At 43.2% G+C, this 26,783-nt stretch overlaps 2 protein-coding genes across 3 annotated transcripts; both read left to right on the forward strand.

The window, feature by feature from the left end:
• Positions 1–4,835: 4,835 nt before the first annotated feature.
• LOC109873094 (cdc42 effector protein 2-like) lies at positions 4,836–15,004 on the forward strand. Its single transcript, XM_020464621.2, has 2 exons — positions 4,836–5,023; positions 9,621–15,004. Exon 2 carries the CDS (start codon positions 9,961–9,963, stop codon positions 10,729–10,731), a length of 771 nt encoding a protein of 256 aa, XP_020320210.1. The 5' UTR covers positions 4,836–5,023; positions 9,621–9,960; the 3' UTR covers positions 10,732–15,004.
• Positions 15,005–16,453: 1,449 nt separating this feature from the next.
• LOC109873093 (zinc finger protein ubi-d4) lies at positions 16,454–26,590 on the forward strand. 2 transcript variants are annotated; one of them, XM_020464617.2, is made up of 12 exons: positions 16,454–16,496; positions 18,133–18,293; positions 21,454–21,561; positions 21,702–21,880; positions 21,990–22,082; positions 22,218–22,302; positions 22,552–22,593; positions 24,444–24,581; positions 25,152–25,283; positions 25,504–25,616; positions 25,738–25,819; positions 26,262–26,590. In XM_020464617.2, the coding sequence occupies exons 1-12, from the start codon at positions 16,465–16,467 to the stop codon at positions 26,342–26,344; spliced, it is 1,248 nt and encodes a 415-aa protein (XP_020320206.1). In that variant the 5' UTR covers positions 16,454–16,464; the 3' UTR covers positions 26,345–26,590. The 2 variants fall into 2 exon arrangements, with proteins under 2 accessions (XP_020320206.1, XP_020320208.1); XM_020464619.2 differs by lacking the exon at positions 22,552–22,593.
• The last annotated feature ends 193 nt before the right edge of the window (positions 26,591–26,783 follow it).

Genomic DNA, 26,783 nt, shown 5'->3' on the forward strand with positions numbered 1-26,783 from the left:
TCCCGAGTGGCGCTGCGGTCTAAGTTACTGCATCTCAGCGCAAGAGGCGTCACTACAGTCCCTGTTTCGAATCCAGGATGTATCACATCCGGTCGTGATTGAGAGTCCCATAGGGCGGCGCACAATTGGCCCAGTGTCGTCCGGGTTTGGCCGGGGTAGGCCGTCATTGTAAACAAGAATTTGTTCTTAACCGACTTGCCTAGTTAAATAATTTAAAAAATGAATGAGTGTAAAAGCGCTGTTGCATTTTTTTTTAATGCTGCCGTCATTTCACTATGTGCCTCTTATGTTCACCACGTTTGCTGTCCCTTCTAGAAGAGTACGGAGTATTGATCTCTTTTCTCATGTCACGGACAATGTTTTGTTTACCCACATGCAGATAGCACCTACCCCCGGGTGAGACGTTTTAAAGAAGTTTATAATTGGCTGTATCGATGTATTCACATGACCATAACCAATCGTTGGGTTGCTTACTGTAGGCCTACATCGGGTCGAGATTCAATGGGAGCAGGTAGTTTACTCCGGTGGGAGCCTAGATGTTGGCATAATCAGCTGCGTTATAATCAAAGAAATGTGATTATTGTAGGCCTGTGGGACTAAATATTACCTTGTGTTCATAATAGAAGTGCCAATGCAGACATTTTGACTGTATTAGAATTGCATTATCTCTGCCAATTATTAAAGTAATGCCCCCCCCCCACCCCCCCCCCCCCCTGTCCTTTACTTGCCCTAAATAAGTCTATTTAACACACATCACTGGTTGAATCAACATTGTTTCCATGTCATTTCATCTGTGCCCAGTGGGATATGTTGTTAGAATTTCGATATCATAAACAGAATTTGAGTTATAAGCAGTTTGACAAGGACATGTCATTCCACCTTCTGCCCCTCATTCACTGTACAGCTGATGATGGCCCATCAAATCGCAACTAGTTTCCATACACTTAGGTTGGAGTCATTAAAACTTGTTTTTCAACCACTCCAAAAATTTCTTGTTAACAAACTATAGTTTTGGCAAGTCGGTTAGGACATCTACTTTGTGTATGACACAACAATTGTTTACAGACAGATTATTTCACTTATAATTCACTGTATCACAATTCCAGTGGGTCAGAAGTTTACATACACGAAGTTGACTGTGCTTTTAAACAGCCAGAAAATGAAGTCATGGCTTTAGAAGCTTCTGAGAGGCTAATTTATATAATTTTTGTCAATTGGAGGTGTACCTTGTGGATGTATTTCAAGGCCTACCTTCAAACTCAGTGCCTCTTTGCTTGACATCATGGGAAAATCAAAAGAAATCAGCCAAGACCTCAGAAAGAAATTGTAGACCTCCACAAGTCTGGTTCATCCTTGGGAGCAATTTCCAAATGCCTGAATGTACCACGTTCATCTGTTCAAACAATAGTACGCAAGTATAAACACCATGGGACCACGCAGCCGTCATACCGCTCAGGAAGGAGACGCGTTCTGTATCCTAGAGATGAACGTACTTTGGTGCGAAAAGTGCAAATCAATCCCAAAACAACAGCAAAGGACCTTGTGAAGATGCTGGAGGAAACAGGTACACATGTATCTATATCTACAGTAAAACGAGTCTCATATTGACATAACCTGAAAGGCCACTCAGCAAGAAAGAAGCCACTGCTCCAAAACTGCCATAAAAAAAGACAGATTACGGTTTGGAACTGCACATGGGGACAAAGATTGTACTTTTTGGAGAAATGTCCTCTGGTCTGATTAAACAAAAATAGAACTGTTTGGCCATAATGACCATCCGTATGGAGGAAAAAGGGGGAGGCTTGCAAGCCGAAGAACACCATCCCAACCGTGAAGCACGGGGGTGGCAGCATCATGTGCTTTGCTGCAGGAGGGACTGGTGCACTTCACAAAATAGATGGCATTATGAGGAAGGGAAATTATGTGGAAATATTGAAGCAACATCTCAAGACATCAGTCAGGAAGTTAAAGCTTGGTCTCAAATGGGTCTTCCAAATGGACAATGACCCCAAGCATACTTCCAAAGTTGTGGCAAAATGGCTGAAGGACAACAAAGTCAAGGTATTGAAGTGGCCATCACAAAGCCCTGACCTCAATCCTATAGAATATATGTGGGCAGAACTGAATAAGCTCAGTTACACCTGCTCTGTCAGGAGGAATGGGCTGAAATTCACCCAACTTATTGTCGGAAGCTTGTGGAAGGCTACCCGAAACGTTTGACCCAAGTTAAACCATTTAAAGGCAATGCTACCAAATACTAATTGAGTGTATGTAAACTTCTGACCCCACTGGGAATGTGAATAAATAAATATCTCTACTATTATTCTGACATTTCACATTCTTAAAATAAAGTGGTGAACCTAACTGACCTAAAACTGATAATTTTACTAGGATTAAATGTCAGGAATTGTGAAAAACTGAGTTTAAATATATTTGGCTAAGATGTTTGTAAACTTCCGGCTTCAACTGTATGAAGAGATGGGCCAGCGCAGCTTGGAATTGACACAGAGGATGGGGAAACAGATCACCCAAAAGTGACTTTTTCAAATCTTCCTACAGTCAGATGCAGGTAAGACATTTAGATTTGTATATAGTATCAGCAGATTCTGAGGTTTCCAAAACACTTCCCTTTTGCCAAACAGACCTAACTCTCAAAATTCAAGAGATGATTTCAAAATAGAACTTTCTACAAGAATAACTGCTGTTCCATGTGCCCCACAAGTGATGAGCACACAGCACTATATACCCCTGTCTCCTACGCACATGACTAGTAAGATAAATACAAAAAAAAGTGTTTTCTAATGTTACCCATGACCTTCATAAACACAACCAAATTATTATGAAATGTTGGCTATTAGACTGTTAGAATGTCAAATGATTGGTCATTGGCTCAGAACGGGATGGCTCGAGGCCGGGCTTTTCTAGGAACATCTTAGCTGCTGACCACATCAGATTTTAGAATGACACAGTATAGACTGATGCCTTTCGTGGGGGTTGCATGGCAGTCTTTTATGGTTTCATATGTGATTGGCAGAGGCAGTGCCGTTTCTAGGTCTAAGCGACATAAGCAGCTGGTAAGGGCCCTGCGGCGGCTAGGGGGCCCCCAACCCCCTATTTATTTAAGTCAGTCGGGGTCTCAACTTACTGTTAGTGAGGGTAGTAGAATACACAATTTTGAAATGTGGTAGTCCATCAGCAGTTATCCTCTTATGTCAGTCACTGACAGTTACTCAATTAGCCCATGTCAGTTAACATTTTATAGATAGCTGGCTAGACTAACTTACCTAGCAATGTAAACCTTGTAGTATTCATGACCCCATTACTAACCGGGCACACAAGGCATGTGCCCAGGGACCCTGATCTCTAGAGAGTGCCGGTTGATTGTGTTATTCACTCCCACTCAGATATCATATTAACATGGCATAAGTTATGGCAAAATGTGTACAATTGCAGGAAATTAGTTTTAAAACTGCAAAAATCTCTCTGGCCCATGGAAAAATTGGTAGAATTCCAGAAAAATTGCTTTAAAACTCAACATTTTCTGTACGGCCCATGTCAAGTATGTAGAATTGCAGGACATTAAAGATGCAGTCCGTGATCTTAAGCACTTACAAATTCATAAAGTATTGCCAACACAATTGTGCACAATTTCCAGGGACCTGTTTGGCTCTGGAGCACTACTTTCAGAACTAATGGCTGAAATTATACAAAACCTCTAGCATCAATCACTAACTTTAAAGCTGCACATTTTTCTCTCCACAGTCAAGAGGGGTGCCACTCAAATGTTTTGCCCACGAGGTGAGGGGGCCCCCCAACCAAATCTCTCTTAGGGACTGGTCCCAAAAAAACTAGAAACGGCCCTGGGGATAAATATGTGTAACCGCTAGTCAGTGTGCACACTGCTGTGCTTGTACATGTGGACAGTGTCGGAAGCGCATATGTGTTTGTTTGAATTTGCAGCCACAAAGTAGCCATATAATCCAACCAAATTTAAACCCTGTCTGGAGTACAGCTCTTTCGGGGATTGTTCTCTGAGAGTTTTCTCTTTTCTAATCATCGGCCGTTTGGTAAAGTGATATGCACATGGTGGGCCCTGCGCCATCCCTTAACCCAAAGGCCAGCAGATAGCGATATTCAGTAGTTTCCATTTTACCGTCCAAACGCATTGTATGCAGCTGGCAATACACTCGTTAAACCCGTGGACCGGTTCATACCTAAAACATTCTCCATTCAGGCTGCATAGGCATCCATTTAATCCGTACCTAGATTTAATGGTTAGAAGGCAGAGAAAAACGGGGGAAATATGCCTACTTTTTTGAATGAAACACCATTTTAAACCACCATGCTAAAGTAGCTAATGCCTAGTAATTCTAGACCCAGATGTTGGGTATAGCCTTCAGTCAATCAGGTTGCAGCAGTCTTGTTTACCCTTGGCTGCATGCATGGCACAACATCAGTTAGTAGAATGAACTGTTATTGGTGGTGGGAAATTGTGTTTCATACAGAAAGTACACTTTTTCAGTTTTTTCCCGCTTTTTTCCTCCTCGCTGTTAAATTTAGTTAATGAGGAAATCGAGGCCTTGCAGTCTGAATGGGGAGTTGTTTATGTACGAACCGGTCCACGGGGGTTAGGAGTGTATTGCTTGCTGCATACAATGTGTTTTGACGGTAAGATGAAACCATCAATACCAGATCGATATCGCCATCTGCCCGCCTTTGGGCTAGCTATACCTCAAAATTGTAAGACGCGAAATCCAGTGCCGGAGTTTCCGGTATGAGAACGAAAAGGGGTGTAGCGCATCTCTCGGATTCTACCATATCTGCACATAGTCGCTGTAGCAGCCTCTGGAACAGGCGATGTGAAGTGCCTACGTTTTGTGATGCAAGCACCTACGCATCGCCAAGCGGTGGGACTTTTTCGGCTTTTTACGCAACCTTGAATAGCCGACCCCTGCTCTGGGCAGATGAGAGATATTTTTGGTGAAAGTCAGGGCTGTCATAACGGATATCGGGAAACTGTGAGGTAAGCGGGTCTTTGGATCTATTCTACCTTCTTGAATGTTGCGCACAGCGCCTATGATAAACCGACATGTATCCAGTATAAATTATATAAAAGATCATTTAGGCTATCATAGAAGAAGGTGAATAGGAGGGGTACTGCGGAAAGACTGTCGGGCGACGGTTATGTCATCTTGCCTGGAAACCAGACGTTGAATTGTATAGATTCTATGACGGGCAAAAATGAGCGTTTGAATCAGATAAGTTTCCTCTACATGCCATAATGTTGAATACAATTATATTTCAATATATTTTACCGGTTGTCAATGCGGTTTGCCCTTTTTGGCGGTAGGAATGTGATACAATATATCAACAGGTAAGTATAACTAGGCTACATCAACTTTTCAAAGCACTGGTAGTACATTCCGATTTGTATCACCAATACCATGCGCACAAAATGAAAAATACATGCACGCATACTTGCCTAACTCGTGTACATGTTTACTTGGTTCTGCCTCAGGTGATATAAATCTAAATGCACTAAGAGTGCTTTTAAAATTTTATGTAATTATACTTTCCTGTGGATATATTGTCTCATATTCCTACCGCCAAGAGGACCAACTGCATGGACAACCGGTAAAGTACCTTTTTAAAATGTAATTTTATGCAACATTTGTTTGTTGAGGTCATGAGAGTAAACTTTCCTGACTCAAACGTGCATTTAAATTTCTAAGTGGCCTACTTTCAGTCTTACTGACTATGTTGAATCTGACCAAATGGGACTCGTATCTTATTATGAGGATTCCACACTTCTGTTAGCCCATTAGTCATCCCTTTTGGGAGTGTTTTGTCATACTGCAGCATATCTCTATTCTAGCTAGATTAGTGGACATTTCTAACAATATAGGAAATTATTAATGTGTTGGGCGGATGAAACATTGAGAATCTCGATCCTGTTCCCTTTGCTCTCTCTTCCTGGGACAGAGGTGGATATTGGGTATTGTGCTACGATCCTCAAATCTATTAGTTGTATATGTTTATGCAAATTCTGTTTCTCTATTGTTTACCAAACCTCACACTTTCACACAACTTTAGAGGGCTTGGGGAGTATTCCATCATTTCTCCTTAATAGGTGAGGATTTAAAAAATAATTGTCGGCAGGGTTCTGTTTGTATCATGAGAAAGGAATCTAAAAATGTTACGATCCAAAAATCCTTCAGCTCCACTTTCCTTGAAAGGCTCGTGAAAGCAGATGTTTTTCACTAACTCCTCCATCACACCGACAGTGAGTTGCGTTTTGGTACACCAGAAGTACATTCGTTCCCAATGGAATGCTGCGTTTGCCTTGCAGCATTGCGTTGTAGTGCGTTCTGTGTGGTGCATACATCGAACGTCTGCATCAAATTGTATGTGTAGACGCTTGACAGAAAAGGTAGCAGAAGGTGAATGTGGAACTTTTGTTGCACACATCCAGATGATGCTTTTGGTGTGATCAAGACATAACAACTGACTTCTTTCAAGCCACAATTCTCCCACCCTGCAGCAGTAAAATGATTTTAAATGCAGAATGAAGTTATCCCTTCAGCTGTTGAGGCCTGTTGTCTTTCACTGGCCTCCTGTGACAGAACAGTTTGAATGGTGACACTGAGCATTGTTCCAAAAAGCGCTTGGTTGCAGTTAACAGTATGTGCTGGGTGAACAATGTCCTTCTTAGACCTCTGACAGTGCTCTTTGTGTGAACTCGCAATGGCAGCCTGGGCCAAAAACGTTGTGACAGTATGTTCCATGCATTTATCTAACAAATGAACAAGCCTTTCAAGGGCTTCACCAAGTGTTGTGCAATCTCATCTGTGGCAGTTTTAAAAAACTGTCTGATGAAGCCTGGTAATTTTATGGATTAAGCTCACACCTTGTGTGTTGAGGAAACAAGTTGAGACTCAAGAAGCTACACTTTTGGACAATATGAAAGGGGCTTGTCAAAACAGACCCTTAAAATTCCTGCGTTTTACTTTTCCTGTTTATTTTTTAACCTGTTTGAAAGTAAAAGTGACTTCCGTTTCTCAACTGGAACTGAACTTGAGGAAAATATATTGCATGATAAAATGGCAGAAAACAAAGATTTGTGTGTCAACATATTTTATAACATGTGTCAAACTCATTCCACGGAGCATCGAGAGTCTGTGGGCTTTCGCTCCTGCCTTGTACTTGATTGAATTAAGGTCACTAATTAGTAAGGAACTCCCCTCACCTGGTTGTCTAGGTCTTAATTGAAAAGAGAAACAGGCAGTCACTAGGCCCTCTGTAGAATGAGTTTGACACCCATGTTGTACAATGACCCAGCTTCTGACACACTTTTTACAAAGACCCCCCCCCCCCCCCCCCCCCCACACACACACACACACACAAAGCACCTCTGGCTGCTTTTTTTGGAGACAACCAAGACATGTCACAAGATTGTCTCCACAACCTTGGCTCCTATCAACTTGATAAGTGGCGTCTCGCACAACTCAGATGGCCGTTGTGTGTGAAGTAATGGCTCAGGGAAGCTGTCCCTTAGCCTTGACCTTAGCTGTGTCCGTTGCTGTATCTGTGATTGGGGTTTATAATGGCCAGCCTGCCCTCCAGACGGTTGCAGTTCAGCAGAACCGGAGCAAAATGGCCATATTAATATCATGTGACCAGTATCTTTAAACTCAGGGGTCTACCAAGATCTTGGTCCCTTTGTTATGTAGGCAAAGCATTCTTTAAAATATGTTTAACACTCCAGTTCGGGGAAAGACATGCCTTGGAAAATGCTTACAATGTGCAAGAGTGCTCTCTCTGTGAATGTTTGTTTGAGTGAATAGGCCTATATGAAAGGGGAAGAACAAATGTGTTTTTGATCATGTTAAATGCACATGAAGTTTAAAATCAGTATGTGTAAGTCATTATAACCTGCTGTGACCAGGGTTAAATACTATTGACCTCCGATAATGGTGATCTGTTAACTCTGACAAATAGATTTTATGGAGGCAAAGGCATTTCATTAGTCTGGTAGGCATATGTATAGCTGTTCCATACGAACACAACAGAGGATCTAAGACCAGGCTAGAATCTCATTACAATGTTTTGTCCAAACCTTTTAAGTGATTAGATAGTATCCTACTACATTATTGCATTCTAATCGTCCTGATGCTTTGTTTACCCTTCTCATTTTAATGAAATAGATTGATCGTGTGCTTTAGACCGTTGTATATTATTCACGTACACAGTCTGGGTCCACAATGGTGCCCCTGAGAGTGGCTTCCTCACTATGGCCAAATGGAGCAGAGCACAGCTAGGAGATGAGGCGCTGCTCTCTCTTTCTCTCGGTCAGTCATTATCTTCACAGACCAGTCATTCAGTTGGCACTGCTACCCTCTTTCTTTCTCTCTCCCCTCTCGCCTTCCTTTCCTCTTCTCTGTCTCTCTCTCTCTCTCTCTGTGTGTTTGTTAACAATGTGTGTCTGTGCTATTGTGAGAGGCATCTGTCACCACCCAGAATGCACTCTGTTCAGGCTCAGCAGAGCCCCGATCAAGTTGGTTGGACCAGCTCCTCTCGCTCTGCAACCCTGACGTCATGTGACATTATATTGTTCCCGCTGGTGCCTTTTGTGGCTTCAATTCGGTATCACTCTACCATTGTATACTTTGTATGCACGTTGAGGTCAGCTATTGTGTTTCGTACGCTGGCAGAAGGGAGGCGTGGTTTTGTTTTTGTTGCAGAGTGATCTATGCACAGTCGCTGACACCAAACGTTAAAGGAAATCCTCTGTGAGTGACTGACGCTCAGGCTCCTCCTGTGCACGCAGTGGTGCTACTGTATAGCTGTCTCATAACTAGAACCTAAGAAGCTTGAGTTAATGTCAGCGGCATGCAAGTCATGCCCTCTCTCTCATTCTCCTGCTCTGCTTGGCCTCTGCTTGGCCTGCTCTGCTTGGCCTGTCTATCTCCTGTGCCCTCGGGGCCAAAGCCCTCACTGAGAAGCAGCACTTTAATCTGCCTCCATCAGACACCAGCCTGACACACACAGCTGCTTCACTAAAGCTCCCTAAATAGGTTTAAACCAGGTTAACCTCTCTCTCGTCCTCTAGACATGCTACTAAAAATGTCCTCCCTTATTCACACCCTCGCACATCTCCCTACCACTCCTCCGCAGTGGATCAGGATTCATTCATTCCAGGATTCGTCAAAACTAGAAAAGCCTTTATTCCCACGCTGCGTTGCCAACAACAATAGACAGAGTCATTATTTTCTGTCCTGCCGTCAAATGATACGACTGAACTATGGGTTTATCTTATCTCAACTTATTCAACTCCGTGTGTTGGGTCAGCGTAAATAACGGTTTCCGAGATGCTAGTCAAATTAGGCTTAAGGGGTCCCTGGGCTTTTACATGGTCACGGTTGTTTCATGCTAGAGGTTTTCCCCTCCTGTATCAACGCCTGAGTGTTCATAATCGCTATAGATTATGTTACAGAACATATGAAATGAAGTTCTCTCATGGCGGAGGATTATTCCTGCATGTTTATAAAGCATGCATTTTATAACACAGGTTTTGTAATAGTTTTCTGTTCTAATGGCTTTTCTTCTGCTTCTTTCTGCAGTTGATTAAAACTGTGGACATAATCCTTTTACCTCACCAAGAAACCTCCTCCGCAGCCAAAGTGTCAACCCTACATCCTGCTCACTGAAGCTCTGTTCCAAGAGAGTGATCTAGGCTTTGTTTGGTACTATTCATCATTTTAAAGCTGACTGCAGAAGTAGCAGTCCTCCCTGATCACCAGACCTGATTTGACCTGTTAATGGTTTAGCTCAGCCAGCCAGCTTGATTCCTTCTCCCTGTGTCTGATTCAGAGAGGAGCTCTGCCCGGCCTCTTCTCCCCACCACCTCCCCTCACATTGTTGCAGGAGCTGAGCCTCTGCTGCCCAGGGAGGGCTCCCGACATGTCCACCAAGGCGCCCATCTATCTGAAGCGGCGGAGCAGGAAGGGGAAGAAGGAGAAGCTGCGGGACATCCTTTCCTCTGACATGATCAGTCCTCCGCTGGGGGACTTCCGCCACACCATCCATATCGGGAGCGGCGGGGGGGACGACGACCTGTTTGGGGACCTGTCCTTCCTGCAGGGAAAGTTCCACCTTCTCCCTGGGCAGCAGGGCCACAACCTGTCTCAGCGCTCCTCCATGTACGCAGAGCCCTTCCAGTTCAGCCGTACTGCCAGCGACAGCGGACACACACCCTCCTCAGAGCGCTCCCCCCTGCTGAAGAACGCCCTCTCGCTGCCCGTCATCGAAGGGGTGCAGGCCATCACCTTACCAGTCACCTCTGCACCCTCCTCGGCCCGCCCCCATCCACCTCAGAACGCGCCCCCTCCACCCAAGCCTCCCCGACTGCACCTGGATGACGAGATCCTGACGCCCCATCACCCAGGCCTGGACTCGTCTTCTCCCTCAGCACAGGCTCCCAGCAAGACGTCCCAGTTCTGCCCGCCCTCCCCCAGGTTGTCATCAGGAGAAGATGTGTGTGTCCAGGACCCTTATCTGGATGATGGGGACCAGGAGCGCCCCTACCTGTCCCACGCAGGCTCCCTGCTCTCCCTGCACCTGGACCTGGGCCCCTCCATCCTGGACGACGTGCTGCAGATTATGGATAGCCAGCGCCTCAGTGGCCTCAACGGAACCTGTCTGCAGGGAGGGCGGCAGGAGCTCTACACCTGACCATGAGAAGCCCTCGGCCCTCTGTACTCTTACTGACCTCCTTAGCGTATAAGAGGAGGTTCTGACCTCAACCAAGCCTTGCTGGATTACAAGGCTGGATTTGTACAGTAGTACGCTCATATGAAGTGCTTTTTTCCCCCTGGAACTTAACTTCAGTTGCTGTTAGTGTTTTAATTGGTATTGAATATCTTTCTACACTTTTCCATGCAAATTACTTAATATAGTAAGTACGAAATGAAGTGACCATGAGCCAAAAGCTGATACTGTTAAATCTCCTCTACCCTTCCTCCAAAGAGGATATGAAGAAACCGGTGAAAGAATATACTGCTGGTCAGGAACTGAGGTCAGCATGTATCTGACTGGGATCATATTTGTCAGTGGGAGTGAAATGGTATTGTAAAACCTGAAGGTCACAGTTAGATTTTTTTTTTTTACTGCACCTGAGCTGTGGACTACTGTCTGTGCTCCTGAGATCACAGTTTGGTGTCTGTGTCACACAGATTTATCCAGCTTACAAAGCTGTTCTGGAACTGACATTCTATTCATGGTTGGATATACATTATCAAAGACAGCGCTTATGGAAAGATGAACTGTACAACAGGGAGGGTGTCTGCCGAGTGGCGCAGCGGTCTGAGGCATCACTACAGACCCTGGTTCGATTCCAGGCTGTATCACAACCGGCCGTGATTGGGAGTCCCATACTTGCCTAGTTTAAATAAAGATTACATATATTTGTTTTAAATGTCTGCAAGGACAAAGATCCAGAGTGGGAGAGGAGGTCACATCCCTGAGTCAGATGTGTCATCATCCAGCTTTTGTTATTTTTAATGCAATTTTTTAAATTTTTAATGCAAGAATGTGAATGCTGTAACTTTGCATCAGGAGAGACGATGAGTTTTGGAGAACTCAGTTCTATATCTTTTGACGTTTCAGCAGATCTACAGAGAGCTGCTTAAACTGGCCCTCGTGCTCTGGTAATTGAGATGTTGGACACGTTTGGAGATTATCTCACCTCTGTAGCCCTCCAAGTCCTTGTGTTGCTCAAACTATCTCTGTACCAACACAACGCAGTTCTGAATCAGACTTTTACCAATGTTATTTGGAATTCTTGTTACAAGATACAAGGAGAGGGTTTTAATTTGAGCCAGTTTGCTACAGCAGGAAAATAATACTGCAGCAACAGGAAATGTGAATTATTATGTGGATCATCATTAATGGACATTCTTGTAGGGGTTGATACATTTTAAATCTGCAATTTGTGGAAATTACAAACTAATACAGTACAGGATAGAGTTGCCAGATCACCATTTGCTTCATGGGGTATACAGTACCAATCAAAAGTTTGGACACACCTACTCAGTCAAGGGTTTTTCTTTATTTTGACTATTTTATACATGGTAGAATAATAGTGAAGACATCAAAACTATGAAATAATCATGTAGTAACCCCAAAAATATATTTGAGATTCTTCAAAGTAGCCACCCTTTGCCTTGTTGACTGCTTTGCACACTCTTGGCATTCTGTCTACCAGCTTCATGAGGTAGTCACCTGGAATGCATTTCAATTAACAGGTGTGCCTTGTTAAGTTCATTTGTGGAATTTCTTTCCTTAATGAGTTTGAGCCAATCAGTTGTGTTGTGACACGGTAGGGGTGGTATACAGAAGATAGCCATATTTGGTAAAAGACCAAGTCTATATTATGGCAAGAACAGCTCAAATAATCAAAGAGAAACGACAGTCCATCATTACTTTAAGACAGGAAGGTCAGTCAATCTGGAAGATTAAAAGAATTTAGAAAGTTTCTTCAAGTGCAGTTGCAAAAACCATCAAGCGCCACGGTGAAACTGGCTCTCATGAGGACCGCCACAGATTGCAGCCCAAATAAAATTCAAGTAACAGACATATCTCAACATCAACTGTTCAGAGGAGACTGTAAGAATCAGGCCTTCATGTCCGAAATGCTGCAAAGAAACCACTACTGAAGGACACCAATAATAAGAAGAGACTTGCTTGGGTCAAGAAACACGAGCAATGAACATTAGACCGGTGGAACTGGTCCTTTGCTATGTCCTTTGGTCTGAGTCTAAATGTGAGATTTTTGGTTCCAACCGCCGTGTCTTTGTGAGACGCAGAGTAGGTGAACGGATGATCTCCGCATGTGTGGTTCCCACCGCGAAGCATGGAGGAGGTGTGGAGGTGCTTTGCTGGTGACACTATCTGTGATTTATTTAGGCACACTTAACCGGCATGGCTACCACAGCATTCTGCAGCAATACGCCATCCCATCTGGTTTGAGCTTAGTGAGGCTATCATTTGTTTTTCAACAGGACAATGACCCAACACACTTCCAGGCTGTGTAAGGACTATTTGACCAAGGAGAGCGATGGAGTTCTGCATCAGATGACCTGGCTTCCATAATCACCCGACCTCAACCCAATTAAGATGGTTTGGGATGAGTTGGACCACAGAGTGAAGAAAAAGCAGCCAACAAGTGCTCTGTAAATGTGGGAACTCCTTCAAGACTGTTGGAAAAGCACTCCAGATGAAGCTGGTTGAGAGAATGCCAAGTGTGTGCAAAGCTGTCATCAAGGCAAAGGGTGGCTATTTGAAGAATCTCATATAAAATATATTTTGATTTGTTTTAACACTTTTTTTTTGCCTACTACATATGTGTTATTTCATAGTTTTGAATTCTTCACTATTATTCTACATTGTAGAAAATAGTAAAAAATAAAAGGAAAACTCTTGAATGAGTATTGTGTGTCAACTTTTGATTGGTACTGTATATATTTTTTTTTCAATGTAGCAATCAACTAGAAAATGATAACGGGTTATTGATTCTTCACAAACCCAACAATGAATGCATGATTACTTGCACCCAGAGGTGCAAGGATTCACATTAACATTGTAGAAAATATTCTGGATGATAGATAATATAATATAGAACATACATTGGTTCTTTGATAACGGTGGACCAATGATGGTTAGGTTTATCTTGAGGATGGACCAATGGCACAAAACGTTGGATTCCCCGTTAACACATTATACCAAGATATACCATGTTGTAGGAAAACAGACTACATTTGAGCCTAACGCATAACACTATCATTATAGTCTCAGATTACATTTCTTGATACTTTGACAAACTCACTAAAGCACTATAAACCTTTTCCTGCACAATAAAATGTTAACATTTACAACTAAACCTGTTGGCAAGCATTGTAACAGCATAGTTCCAGCATTGTTCCATGAATTAAAGTTTTTAAACTGCTCTAATTTCTATGTTTACTTTTGGATCTCAACTCATCAGGCCATAACTATCAACATATAATGTTCTCTTCCATAAAATCCACCCTGTGCATGGTTTATGTGATTTCTAAATCAGCTGGAAAAGACTCCATAGCTGACATTTTGGGAAGAGGACTGTATTAGTAGACATATGCTTCAATTCAGAGAGAGAGGCAGAGAGGATGTGATAAGATGTACTGCAGCACAGTCTGTCTGTAGCCCGAGCCTGGTCCAGATACTGGAGCTGTCCTGCTGACTGTGGCCAGGCCAGGACGGTGTTACGTAAGACTGTGTCTGTTTACTCTGGAGCTCTGCTTGACAGATATGCAGCCAACTCCTCAGTACAGTACACCAGCCTCCTCTGCATCGTGAAAGACTGATGGACTAATGTTGACACTAATAACCTTCACTGGCTTTTACAATCTAGTTAAAGTCGTTGTGTACAGTATACGACTACGTGAACATACTTTGGTCTTCCTTTTTTTTTTTGCTGTGAAATATGCTATGCCTCCTACGATAATTGAACTCAAGTTATTTTGGCATGTTTCACATTGTATCTATCTACTTGTCCTGACCTCCAAGTAGCTGTTGGTTGTTTTAGAAAGGGATTGCAGCATACAGAACCAAACACATATCGGAATCACCAGATATGAGGCTACACGCAGGGAACTATAGGCACCAAACTTATCAAAGTTTTGTAGATGTCTCTTACATCATAACCTTTGCTGATCTTCCATTTTTGCACAATAATTATGTGTTTGATGATGACTTATCATGCTGCTATCAATTGGCGTATTTTACGTACTGGGACAAATTATTTACTGGCGTCACAAAATTGATTACAAGCTGTAATTGAATAAATGCAATATTATGGTTAGAAGAAAAACGATGTCCATGTTTTGTCTTTTCTGTTGTTTGCCATGGCCCATCCAGTTTAATAGCTCTGGGAACACCACTGAGACGGGCCCTGCAGGGGGAGGCTCTCCGAGGAGACGGGGGTGAAACCGCCGGTGTAGATGAGGAGAGGGAGAGACCAAAGATATTTATTTGTAACCTTTTCTCTCATGGTGTATTTCTTATCAGAGCAAACAAGTTAAAAACAACACTGTTTCAACTGTGTTTTCAAAAAGCTTGTTGTAAATCTGTTTTCATCTTGATATTTTTTTCTGCCCCTTTTGAGCTTGAGTCTTCAAGGAACTTCAGAGATGGAAATATATTGGGCTCCCGAGTGGCGCAGCGGTCTAAGGCACTGCATGTCAGTGCTTGAGACATCACTACAGACAGCCTGGTTAGATTCCAGTATCACAACCGGCCGTGATTGGGAGTTCCATAGGGCGGTGCACAGTTGGCCCAGCGTTGTCCAGGTTTGGCCAGTGTAGGCCGTCATTGTAAATAAGAATTTGTTCTTAACTGACTTGCCTAGTTAAATAAACATTTTTTTTAAATACAAAATAATATTCTAATGCAGGGGTCACATGTTATTTGACCTTCGTTATACTGTAATAGTTTTGCACATTAAAACCATGAGAGGAGTTGGGTTTGATGCTTTTGTGCCATTCTGGGAATGCCTGGATGTCCCTATATGCACCGATCCAGATCTTCTACACAAGCGCTTTTGTTTCTCTACAGAGAAAGTGAAAAACACAGCGATTGGTGCACCAGCAAAGACATGCCTGGAGATTTCCAAGGTGACCTCCAGAATATACTTGTGTCGATTCTTGAACCGCACAATCTATTCCTCTCTAAGTTAATAATACTCAAAACCTCACGCTACAGTATAAGTGGAATGTGTCCCCACTGGCCTGGATAAATGATGGAACTGCAAAACAAAACACCAGTGGCATTCGAAGGAGACCGCTGGTCAGTTTCGCAATCAAACAAGTGTTGTTTTTCACCGTGTCCCTCATTGGCTAGGAACAACAGCTGTGTGTCTAGGTCTAGAAGCATGGTAGACACAGATGTGTTGAGGGGATAAGGATGATGGAAAGTTCCTGCTGAGTGCCCATGCCAGCCTCTTTCTCCCTGGCCTGAGTTTGGACCTCCGCTGGGGTGGTATAGCGGGATGAGGTTGTCATGAATAGAGGAAAGGTTTTAACATGAAAGATGCAATTGTGGGGCACTGACAGGTCTGAAATTGGGTAGCATTCAGTGAGTTTGACGGTTTACATGTCAGAAGAGCTACCTGAAATCTTTGGCCAGAATGATCCTTTCCTTCCACTTGGTTACATCTCCATCTGCTGGACATTTTAGTATATCACTAGAAGTAGTACATTAATCAGTTATAATAGTAACACTGAAGTCTAAATTACATTACACAAGACATGATTTAATCATGTTGCCTGAAATTGCATAGTGCCTAAAACCCACAGCTGGCTATTGGACCCCCCCCCCCCCCCCCCCCCCCCCGCGCGCAGGCGCAAACTATCCACGTCAAAGCAAACCAAGATGGCGGCTGTTGTTGAGAATGTTGTCAAACTGTAAGTACTGTTCTTTTCCACCTCGTTAAAGTACGCGAATGTGTTTTACGTTTAAATATAATACAGGTCGGTGGTAGCAGAAACATGTATATGTTATGGTAAATTGCCGAACATGTTCGTTAAAGGAACCGAGTAACTCACTTATCAAACTGAGTAGTTGAGCTTTGCGGACTATAGGAAATGGCTAGCCTGTGGTGTAATACACCGATTATCTTGCAAAACGTTGTCTGTTGCAACAGAAACCGTTTACTTCAAACGGAAAATGCAAACGAGAGTTTATATTGGAAAAATCTAGTTAGGTCCCTCCCCGTTTTGTTCTTAAACGGCCAACGTTATCCGTAATGAATTTAACCCCAGCTAGCTAGCCATCTGTGTCAGCACAGAGTCAACACTCAGCAGGTCAGCTAGCTAACGTTTTGTCAATAGTTGTGGTTAATGAACACATTGAAAGGAACCACATCTCATTATGTAACCAAACATCGGGTACAAGTTAGCAAATATACATGAAGAATTGCAGTCATTGTGGTAGCGATCTAATGTTGCTAGCTAAAACGATTGTAAACTAGATAGCTAGCAAGTCACTGTCCCGGTTTACTTTCACGGTGGGTGTTTTCAAACTCCCCTTGGAATTAGTCGGATTACGGCTAGGGAGTTACGGATATCCCGTTGGCAATTTGGTTGTTACGTTTAGCTTCTTAGAGTGCATAGAGGCTGTTGTTGTAGTATGTAAGGTTGGGCCTACTAGTTAGAAATTAGTCCAGGTCTTGTACCATATGTGTTCTGAATTTATCATCTGACACTGTCTGCAGATGTTGTCCTGGCATACTTATATGTGGAATGCATGTTTTGTTGCGCTTTCCAACACGAAATCCATGTGTCACCACAATACATTAGTCACTATAAAACTCATGTCTTTGGGGCAGTGTTAAAAATAATTTTTGCCGAAGGAGTTTGGTGATATGAATCAGATGTGGTTTTCATCAAGACAATAAAACCAATTTCAGAAAATTCCCATGAAACAAATGTAGTTTAAAACACGAGAAGAGTCTTTATGTATATTTCCCTAAAGCTTTCATATCACTTTGCATAAAATAGATTTAAAATGATAGTACCATGAAGCTTTCAGGACACCCCACAGAGCATTTAGTTTAAAAAATGGGTTTCACTCATGCTGATTTGTGTTGAAAATCTGAACCAGCAGAGGCTGTGCTTCCTCTACCAGGTAGACGCCGTTGCCAAGCCAACAAAAGAGCACCTGCTGACACATTCTCACCAGTTACTAAGTCCAGGGACACAATTACATAGTTTGCTTGCCTGCTGCTCCCCCGAGGTGCCAGCATAAAAGGGACAAAAAAGGGTTTTAGCTGAGGCTGTGATAAAGGCTTTGAAGTTTAAATTATTTTAAGCCTATTTTACAGCATAGTAGAGAGGTTGCCTAGAATTCAGACAGCATGATTTGGCTTAAAAAGGTGGTAGGACCACATACCACACCTACCTCTATGGCAGAGAAGCGCACCAGGTACTGTCAGTTGTTGAACTGATGCATGAATGTATACTTCTTATCACAGTACACACAGGCAGTCTATTTGCTAGTGCTAACTTGTCCCTGGCTGCTGCTCTCTGTGTGTGGGTGCAGGCTCGGAGAGCAGTACTACAGAGATGCCATGGAGCAGTGCCATAACTACAACGCCCGGCTATGTGCCGAGAGGAGTGTCCGAATGCCCTTCCTGGACTCTCAGACTGGAGTGGCGCAGAGCAACTGTTACATTTGGATGGAGAAGAGACACAGGGGACCAGGTTAGAAATACTGTGCGCACACACACTAACTGAAGTCGCGTAGGAGTTTTCTTTCAGAACTACTGAGTTCTCAGATTCGAGTAATAGGCTATATCATTCACCACCTTCTCATGATCTGGAGATGAGAACGAGAGAGCACTGTAGTTCAAGCCCTCTGGAGAACTTGGGTTGAGCTATGTATGCTGAAACATTAAACCAAGTCCTTTAGATATGTCACAGTTAATGCCTTTTTGATAGGTCTAGAACGTATTTAGTTGTAAGTACACTTCAAATGTATTATTTTCACATGCTTCGTAAACAACTTTTGTAGACTAATACCGTACCCAAAACCGTCCGCGCCATCGTGCGCAAATTTATTTTGTCCCCCCCACACCAAACGGGATCATGACACACAGGTTAAAATATCAAAACAAACTCTGAACCAATAAAATTAATTTGGGGACAGGTCGAAAAGCATTAAACATTTATGGCAATTTAGCTAGTTAGCTTGCTGTTGCTAGCTAATTTGTCCTGGGATATAAACTGTGAGTTATTTTTCCTGAAATGCACAAGATCCTCTACTCCCGACAATTAATTCAAATACAAAATGGCCAACTGAATTGTTTCTAGTCATCTCTCCTCCTTCCAGACCTTTTCTTCTTTGGACTTTATATGGCAATTGGTATTTAATAGTATTACCATGACCACGACCGACCTCAGTTTGTCTTTCATTCACCCATGTGGGTATAACCAATGAGGAGATGGCATGTAGGTATCTGCTTCTATAAACCAATTGAGGAGATGGGAGAGGCAGGCCTTGCACGGCATTCAGCGTCACAAATAGAACTGACTTTTACAGTGGCTTGCCGAAGTATTCACCCCCCTTGGCAATTTTCCTGTTTTGTTGCCATAGACTAGGATAAATGAATTAAAATGTATTGTTTGGGGGTTTGTATCATTTGATTTACACAACATGCTTACCACTTTGAAGATGCAAAATATTTTTTATTGTGAAACAAACAAGAAATAAGACGAAAAAAACAGTATTTGAGCGTGCATAACTATTCACCCCCTCCAAAGTCAATACTTTGTAGAGCCACCTTTTGCAGCATTTACAGCTGCAAGTGTCTTGGGGTATGTCTCTATGAGCTTGGCACATCTAGCCACCATTCTTCAAGGCAAAACTGCTCCAGCTCCTTCAAGTTGTATGGGTTCCGTTGATGTACAGCAATCTTTAAGTCATACCACAGATTCTCAATTAGATTGAGGTCTGGGTTTTGACTAGGCCATTCCAAGACATTTAAATGTTTCCCTTTAAACCACTCGAGTGTTGCTTTAGCAGTATGATTAGGGTCATTGTCCTGCTGGAAGGTGGACCTCCATCCCAGTCTCAAATCTCTGGAAGACTTAAACAGGTTTCCCTCAAGAATTTCCCTGTATTTAGCGCCATCCATCAATTCTGACCAGTTTCCCATTCCCTGCCGATGAAAAACATTCCCACAGCATGATGCTGCCACCACCATGCTTCACTGTGGGGATGGTGTTCTCGGGGTGATGAGAGGTGCTGGGTTTGCACCAGACATAGCATCTACCTTGATGGCCAAAAAGCTCCATTTTAGTCTCATCTGACTAGAGTACCTTCTTCCGTATGTTTGGGGAGGCTCCCACATGCCTTTTGGCGACACCAAACGTGTTTGCTTATTTTTTTCTTTAAGCAATGGCATTTTTCTGGCCACTCTTCCATAAAGCCCAGCTCTGTGGAGTGTACGACTTAAAGTGGTCCTATGGACAGATACTCCAATCTCCTCTGTGTAGCTTTGCAGCTCCTTCAGGGTTTATCTTTGGCCTTTGTTGCCTGTCTGATCAATGCTCTCCTTGCCTGGTCTGTGAGTTTTGGTGGATGGACCTCTTTTGGCAGGTTTGTTGCGGTGCCATATTCTTTCATTTTTTAAATAATGGATTTAATGGTGCTCTGTAGGATGTTCAAATTTTCTGTTTTTTTTATAACCCAACCCTGATCTGTACTTCTCCACAACTTTGTCCCTGGCCTGTTTGGAGAGCTCCTTGGTCTTCATTATGCCGCTTGCTTGGTGTTGCAGATTCTGTGGCCTTTCAGAACAAGTGTATGTATGTATGTATGTGTGTGTATAGATCATGTGACACTTACATTGCACACAGGTGTACTTTATTTAACTAATTATGTGACTTCTGAAGGTAATTGGTTTGCACCAGATCTTATTTAGAGCTTCATAGCAAAGGGGGTGAATACATATGCACACACCATTTCTAATAGAATTTTTTGAAACTAAGTAATTTATTTTGCTTCACCAATTTGGACTATTTTGTGTATGTCCACTACATGAAATCCAAATAAAAATCTATTTAAATTGCAGGTTGTCATGCAACAAAATAGGAAAAACGCCAAGGGGGATGAAAACATTTGCCAGGCACTATATTTTGGCTCCTGGCAACGCAGACTCTTGTTGGTGCCAGTGTGGGTGCAATAATTCCATAACATGTAGTATGTTTCAATTTATTTTGCGACGCGAGCGGTGTGGTCAGCATGTAAGATTGAAATGCTTACTTACGGCCCTTCCCAACAATGCAGAAAGAAAAATATAGAAAAGTAGTAAATACACAATAAGTAAAGATAACATGGCTATATACAGTGCATTCGGAAAGTATTCATACCCCTTGACTTTTTCCACATTTTATTACGTTACAGCCTTATTCTAAAATGGATTAAATCGTTTTCCACCTCATCAATCTACACGCAATACCCCATAAAAAACAGGTCTTTAGAAATGTTTGCAAATGTATTAAAAATGAAAACCACATTTTATATAAGTAATTTAGATCCTTTACTCAGTACTTTGTTGAAGCACCTTTGGCAGTGATTACAGCCTCGCGTCTTCTTGGGTATGACGCTACAAGCTTGGCCCACCTGTATTTGAGTTGTTTCTCCCATTTTTCTCTGCAGATCCACTCAAGCTCTGTCATATGGTGTATTGTCTGTATATTGACAAAAAATAATTTATTTAATAAATTTTAGAACACGGCTGTAACGTAACAAAATGTGGGGGGAAAATCAAGGTTTCTGAATACTTTCTGAAGGCACTGTATGTGCGGTCACTGTGGGGACATAGGGTGCTCACTAACATGCAACTATCTCATCTCCCAGGCGTGGCCCCAGGACAGTTGTACACCTACCCATCCCGCAGGTGGAGGAAGAAACGACGATCCCACCCCCCAGAGGATCCCCGACTCGTCTTCCCTCCTCTAAAGTCAGGTACGTCCTTATTATGGCATACTGCTCTGCTTAATAATACTAAAGCTGTGTTGACATGTTTGTGTGCCCCTCTGTTCATAATTTTTCTGTTTGTTCTTCACTCATTTGTAAAGGTTGTTTGTGGTTCTCCCTGTCTGTAGAGCTGGACTTGGGGTTAAAGAAGGATTCCCTGTCCTCTGATGGCAGCAGTCTGGAGGCCCTGCTGAAGGGAGAACCCCTGGACAAACGGGTTCCTCCGGAGCTCCGAGGGCCTGAGGAGGAGTCCAGTCTTACAGACTACACTGGTGGGGCGGTCACCCCTGCAGCACGCGTCAGAAAGGTACCGTAGCCTGCTGTGGTTGGATGGATTGTGTGTGATACCTAGCTTGTTTACTACTCCTCCAGTGGCACTAGCTACTAAAGCTACATGCTTTCCTTTGTCAACACAGAGAGTCCTGGAGCCAGATGACTTCCTGGATGACTTGGAGGATGAGGACTATGAGGAGGACACCCCAAAAAGAAGAGGAAAAGGAAAGGGAAAGGTGAGAGAAGCTATTCTAAACCAATAATTGTTAGTGATGTTAAGGGCATGTCATCTGAAATGGTGTCCAGTGTTGCAACATGACTGTAACTATGATATTGGGGATGGTGTGTTATGACGATGTGTTTGTCCGCAGGGTCGTGGAGTAAGCAGTGCCAAGAAGAAGCTGGACGCTGCGGCGGCTGCGCTGGAGGACAAGGACAAGCCCTACTCCTGTGACAGTGAGTCCCAGGGGGGTGCAGCAGAACCTGGGAGGGAAACAGTGGGAGTACAGATGGGCTTTTGCAGAGGTGGGCTACTCTCTAGGAACTCTGTTGCTGGGAAGCAGTCAAAGTCTGTTGTTTTTAGCTCCTGAAATTGTCATCTCTTGCAGCTGAAACTCAGACACTCTGGCGCATTGCCTTTCTGATTCTCTCTGTCTGTGACTGTACTTCTGAGTCTTTCTGTCTATGCTCTCTTCTCTCTTTCAGACACTTTCAAACAAAAGCATATTTCAAAACCTTCTGAAAGAGGTATATTTCTCTCGCATTCCTTTTTCCTCTGCCTCCAGTCCAGTCTGCTTAATGCCTGTCTGTTTGTGTGTGTTGGCTCAATGTAGAACACTGATTAGTTGAACCCATAGACTAGGATAAATGTAGAACACTGAGATTAGTTGAACCCGTAGACTAGGATAAATGTAGAACACTGAGATTAGTTGAACCCGTAGACTAGGATAAATGTAGAACACTGAGATTAGTTGAACCCATAGACTAGGATAAATGTAGAACACTGAGATTAGTTGAACCCGTAGACTAGGATAAATGTAGAACACTGAGATTAGTTGAACCCATAGACTAGGATAAATGTAGAACACTGAGATTAGTTGAACCCGTAGACTAGGATAAATGTAGAACACTGAGATTAGTTGAACCCGTAGACTAGGCTAAATGTCGCTGCCTCCCCTCATTCACTAAATGGCTCTCATTTAAGGTACAATTCAATTGACTTGAAGTCAAAGTTAACTTGATATTCTTGAGAGTGGATTGTAAATGTGTGGAGATGCCTTTTCTGTGCTTGGTTTCCACCACAGTTTAAGTAACAGTGTAAATTTGTGTTATTTTATCCTAAATGACATTTAGGCTACTCCAGCAGTAGTTTGTCTTCAGGACTGTCTTGGCTCTGTATGGCACACTTATTATTACACACACTACAGCCAATCAACGGTTGGCTATATGCTTGCCATAATCTGGCTTTGTGTCTCTTAATTTAGTATGTCTCATTTGCATTTCTTTAAAAAAATAGAGGGCCGCACACTCATTTGCATTTCTTAACTCCATTTATTTTTTCTTAACTCATCTACGTTCTGTCCTGTCTCGTCCTCCTCACCCGTTTCTTTAGAGTGAAATAGTGCCTCTGCGTTTGTTTTGAACCACCAGTTTGGGGCTGTGTGGGTCCTGGTGTGAGAGCGTCTATGCAATGCCTGTGGGGGGGAGGAATGTTGTTAAGAGCCTTGTCCATCTAACCTGGGTTCTGCACCATGGCCTTTGACTGGCAGGCTGGGACAGGGAGCTGACCTAGTCAGTAATCTTGCCCCTCTAGAAATCAGCTGAAGAAATGAGGGTGATTGAGTGAGTGGAGGGATTAAGAGAGCGTGGGAGGGAGGAAGTGTTTGGTCTGCTGGTACATCTTATGCTAGACCTGAGGCTGGGGCAAAACACTGACATCTTTGTTTCCACGACTCAGACAATCCCACCACAAATCCATCTATTTATAACCCTGGGTATTAGTCTAGTCTAGACTCCTCATGCCATTCCCAAAGCACCAGAGTTCTAGACCTGGCACAGGAAGAGTAATCTTCATTCAAATTATTAGTACTAATCTAAACTGTTTGGTCCATTCATTAAAACAGACTCCATCAGGCTAGATTCTAGAAGCTAGATTGAGTTCTCTCCTATGGTTTTGTCTGCTGAAAAGATTAATTCCCACGACCGGATCTCGCCTTCTCCGCTCCAGTTGAAATTGAATTGCACAATTGTCATTCAGGGCCACAGATGGTCTCTCGCCTCCAGCTATTGAGTGCAAATTTAAACGTCTGGAAACGTTATACCACTCTTCCCAGATGAGCCAGTGCAGACTGGAGGGTAGCAGAGTTATGGACGTGCTGAAACTGTTTGACTAAGTGGGAGGATAGGCAAAACAGCAGGCCATTGCAAAGGACAGGTGTGCATGGATATGATTTTTCAGCATCAGCAAATGCCACGGCAAGGTCAGATCTGAGCGATTAGGAAACAATGTTGTACTCTCACCTCGTATGAAGGCTACTTAATAGTTTACGTATGTTTTTGTTTTCACACGTGTTGTGTTTGGGGGGTTTCTCTGGCAGTCTGTGGGAAGCGTTACAAGAATCGTCCGGGCCTGAGCTACCACTACACCCACTCCCACCTGGCTGAGGAGGAGGGAGAGGACAAGGAGGAGCCTGAGGTCCACACCCCCACTCCGCCCCAGCCTGAGGAGCCTAAGAGTAAGTGACCAGTCATTGGTGACCAGTGGGGTCATTGGTTGGCCGTGTCCGAAATCTGTCTTGCCTATTACTTACTAAAAATAAATACTGTGTATAATTGTGCTACATACTATTTAGAACGTACTGTTTAGTACAACATAATGCAGTAAGCAACAAATATCCACATCCTAGGCTTTCCAATCCTGAGAATACATCATCTAATACGCAATTGTCTTGATTCCCGCCATTCGTTCATTTGTGTACAGTGCGTCCCGTTATCTCATTATCAGCTGTAGTCAAACACACGCGAGTCTGGAAAGACTATCCTCTTCCTCAAGTGTGCAGCAAATTTTACTAGATGAAAATCGAAAATGAGTATGAATGACATCCTGGCATTTAAAGCATACAATATTTTCTGAATTTCACATAAAATGTTATAAAATGTTTGTTTTTTCCGCATACCGAAAATGCCTTCTATATAGAACGCAAGTATAGGTATTCGGACACGGCCAATGACACTGGATCCTTGTTAATCAATAACCTTTGAATGCGTTCTTATACGTTGTTTTATTCTGTCTCTCTCCCTCACAGCACCCAAGAAAGGTCCAGATGGTTTGGCGATACCCAATAACTACTGTGACTTCTGCCTGGGAGACTCTGCCCTCAACCAGAAGACGGGCCAGTCAGAGGCGCTGCAGTCCTGCTCAGACTGTGGACGTTCAGGTAACCGCTCCACCCCTGGCCTTTACACTGAGAGACCGGGATAACCTCGGCGATTTGAGGCAATTTTGTATGGGCGTGTGTGAGTGGTAGACTTTACTTTAAGATCCGTGTTGAGTGTGTTCAGAGTCAGACGCATGATGACATAGTTACAAAGACCAGCAGTAATGACAGTGGCAGACAGGGTTTGTCCTGTGAGACCCATTCTCTGTGTCCAACCCAGGCCACCCGTCCTGCCTGCAGTTCACCCCCGTGATGATGGCTGCAGTGAAGACCTACCGCTGGCAGTGCATCGAGTGCAAGTGCTGCAACATCTGTGGCACCTCAGAGAACGACGTGAGTTGACCTGCAGCGTCATGCTTATTACTGTGGGATAAATGAAGTGCACTGTATATTTAGAATGAAATGGTCCACTGAAAAACTGCATTGTATAATGAGCCTGTGGTCTTTTGTCCAGGACCAGCTTCTCTTCTGTGATGACTGTGATAGAGGCTATCATATGTACTGTCTCCGCCCCCCTATGGCTGAACCTCCAGAAGGTAAGAGCAGGATGTGAACAATATGTCCCACAATGTTGGTTTAAATGGGCTTTTTTTTTACACAGCCACTGCCCCATTTGCCTGTCTACTCTGAGTCAACAGCTTTTTTGGTAACGAGTGTTGTGGGTTTCCTCTCCGAAGGGAGACAGATTTATCTCAGTAAATTTGGCAGAGCCGAGTGTCCAAGTAGAGCTCTCAGGTAGCGTAGCCAGACAACGATAGCATGGCCAGGTGTTTTACTGATGAATCACTTCGTTCAGCACTAAGCTAGCGTTGAAATGCTTCATCAATGCAAAGTGTTAGATCACAGAATAGCCTCTACCTTGAGACCCACTGACTTCAACTGGGCTAATGACATGAGGTGGGTCCAATGAAGAAAGAGGATATTTATAGGACTAAAAGTCTGAGTCATTCACCTCTGTTTTCTTGTGTCCTCAAACAGGGAGCTGGAGCTGCCATCTGTGTCTGGACTTATTGAAAGACAAGGCGTCAATATACCAGACCCGTAATGCCCCTCAGTCGTGATGGACCCCCATCCTCACATACAACCCTCCCTCCACAGTGAGGTTCTTTCTCTGTGGTCAGTCGAGCGGAGGGGGTGGGACAGATGACTTGTGAAAAGGGAAACGTACCCCCCCCACTGAAACATGCTTAGGTTTGGTTGTTCTATGACTGTTACACAGTTCCAAGCTCAAGTGACCCATGTAGGCTTTTGTTTTCAACTATTTGTCAATATATCAAACTCAATGTGTAATATCCTGAACTTGACAATACATCAAGTATGTTTCTTTTAAAAGTGGCTTAAACCACAAACACAGCTTTTACCAGCCAAAGTACACACAATCTCACACACACACACATACAGTGCATTCAGAAAGTATTCAGACCCCTTCACTTTTTCCACATTTTGTTACGTTACAGCCTTATTCTAAAATTGATTTAAAAAATACATTTTCCTCATCGA

This window comes from Oncorhynchus kisutch, linkage group LG28 (genome assembly GCF_002021735.2).
Source record: "Oncorhynchus kisutch isolate 150728-3 linkage group LG28, Okis_V2, whole genome shotgun sequence".
In the NCBI taxonomy this organism is placed as follows: domain Eukaryota; kingdom Metazoa; phylum Chordata; class Actinopteri; order Salmoniformes; family Salmonidae; genus Oncorhynchus; species Oncorhynchus kisutch.

Excerpts from the sequence above, each read along its gene's own strand:
- LOC109873094 (XM_020464621.2), top strand. The coding sequence starts at position 9,961 with ATGTCCACCAAGGCGCCCATCTATCTGAAGCGGCGGAGCAGGAAGGGG.
- LOC109873093 (XM_020464617.2), top strand. The coding sequence starts at position 16,465 with ATGGCGGCTGTTGTTGAGAATGTTGTCAAACT. Across the intron at positions 22,594-24,443 it reads TTCAAAACCTTCTGAAAGAG|TCTGTGGGAAGCGTTACAAG; the intron begins GTATATTTCTCT and ends TTTCTCTGGCAG. Across the intron at positions 25,284-25,503 it reads CTCAGACTGTGGACGTTCAG|GCCACCCGTCCTGCCTGCAG; the intron begins GTAACCGCTCCA and ends TGTCCAACCCAG.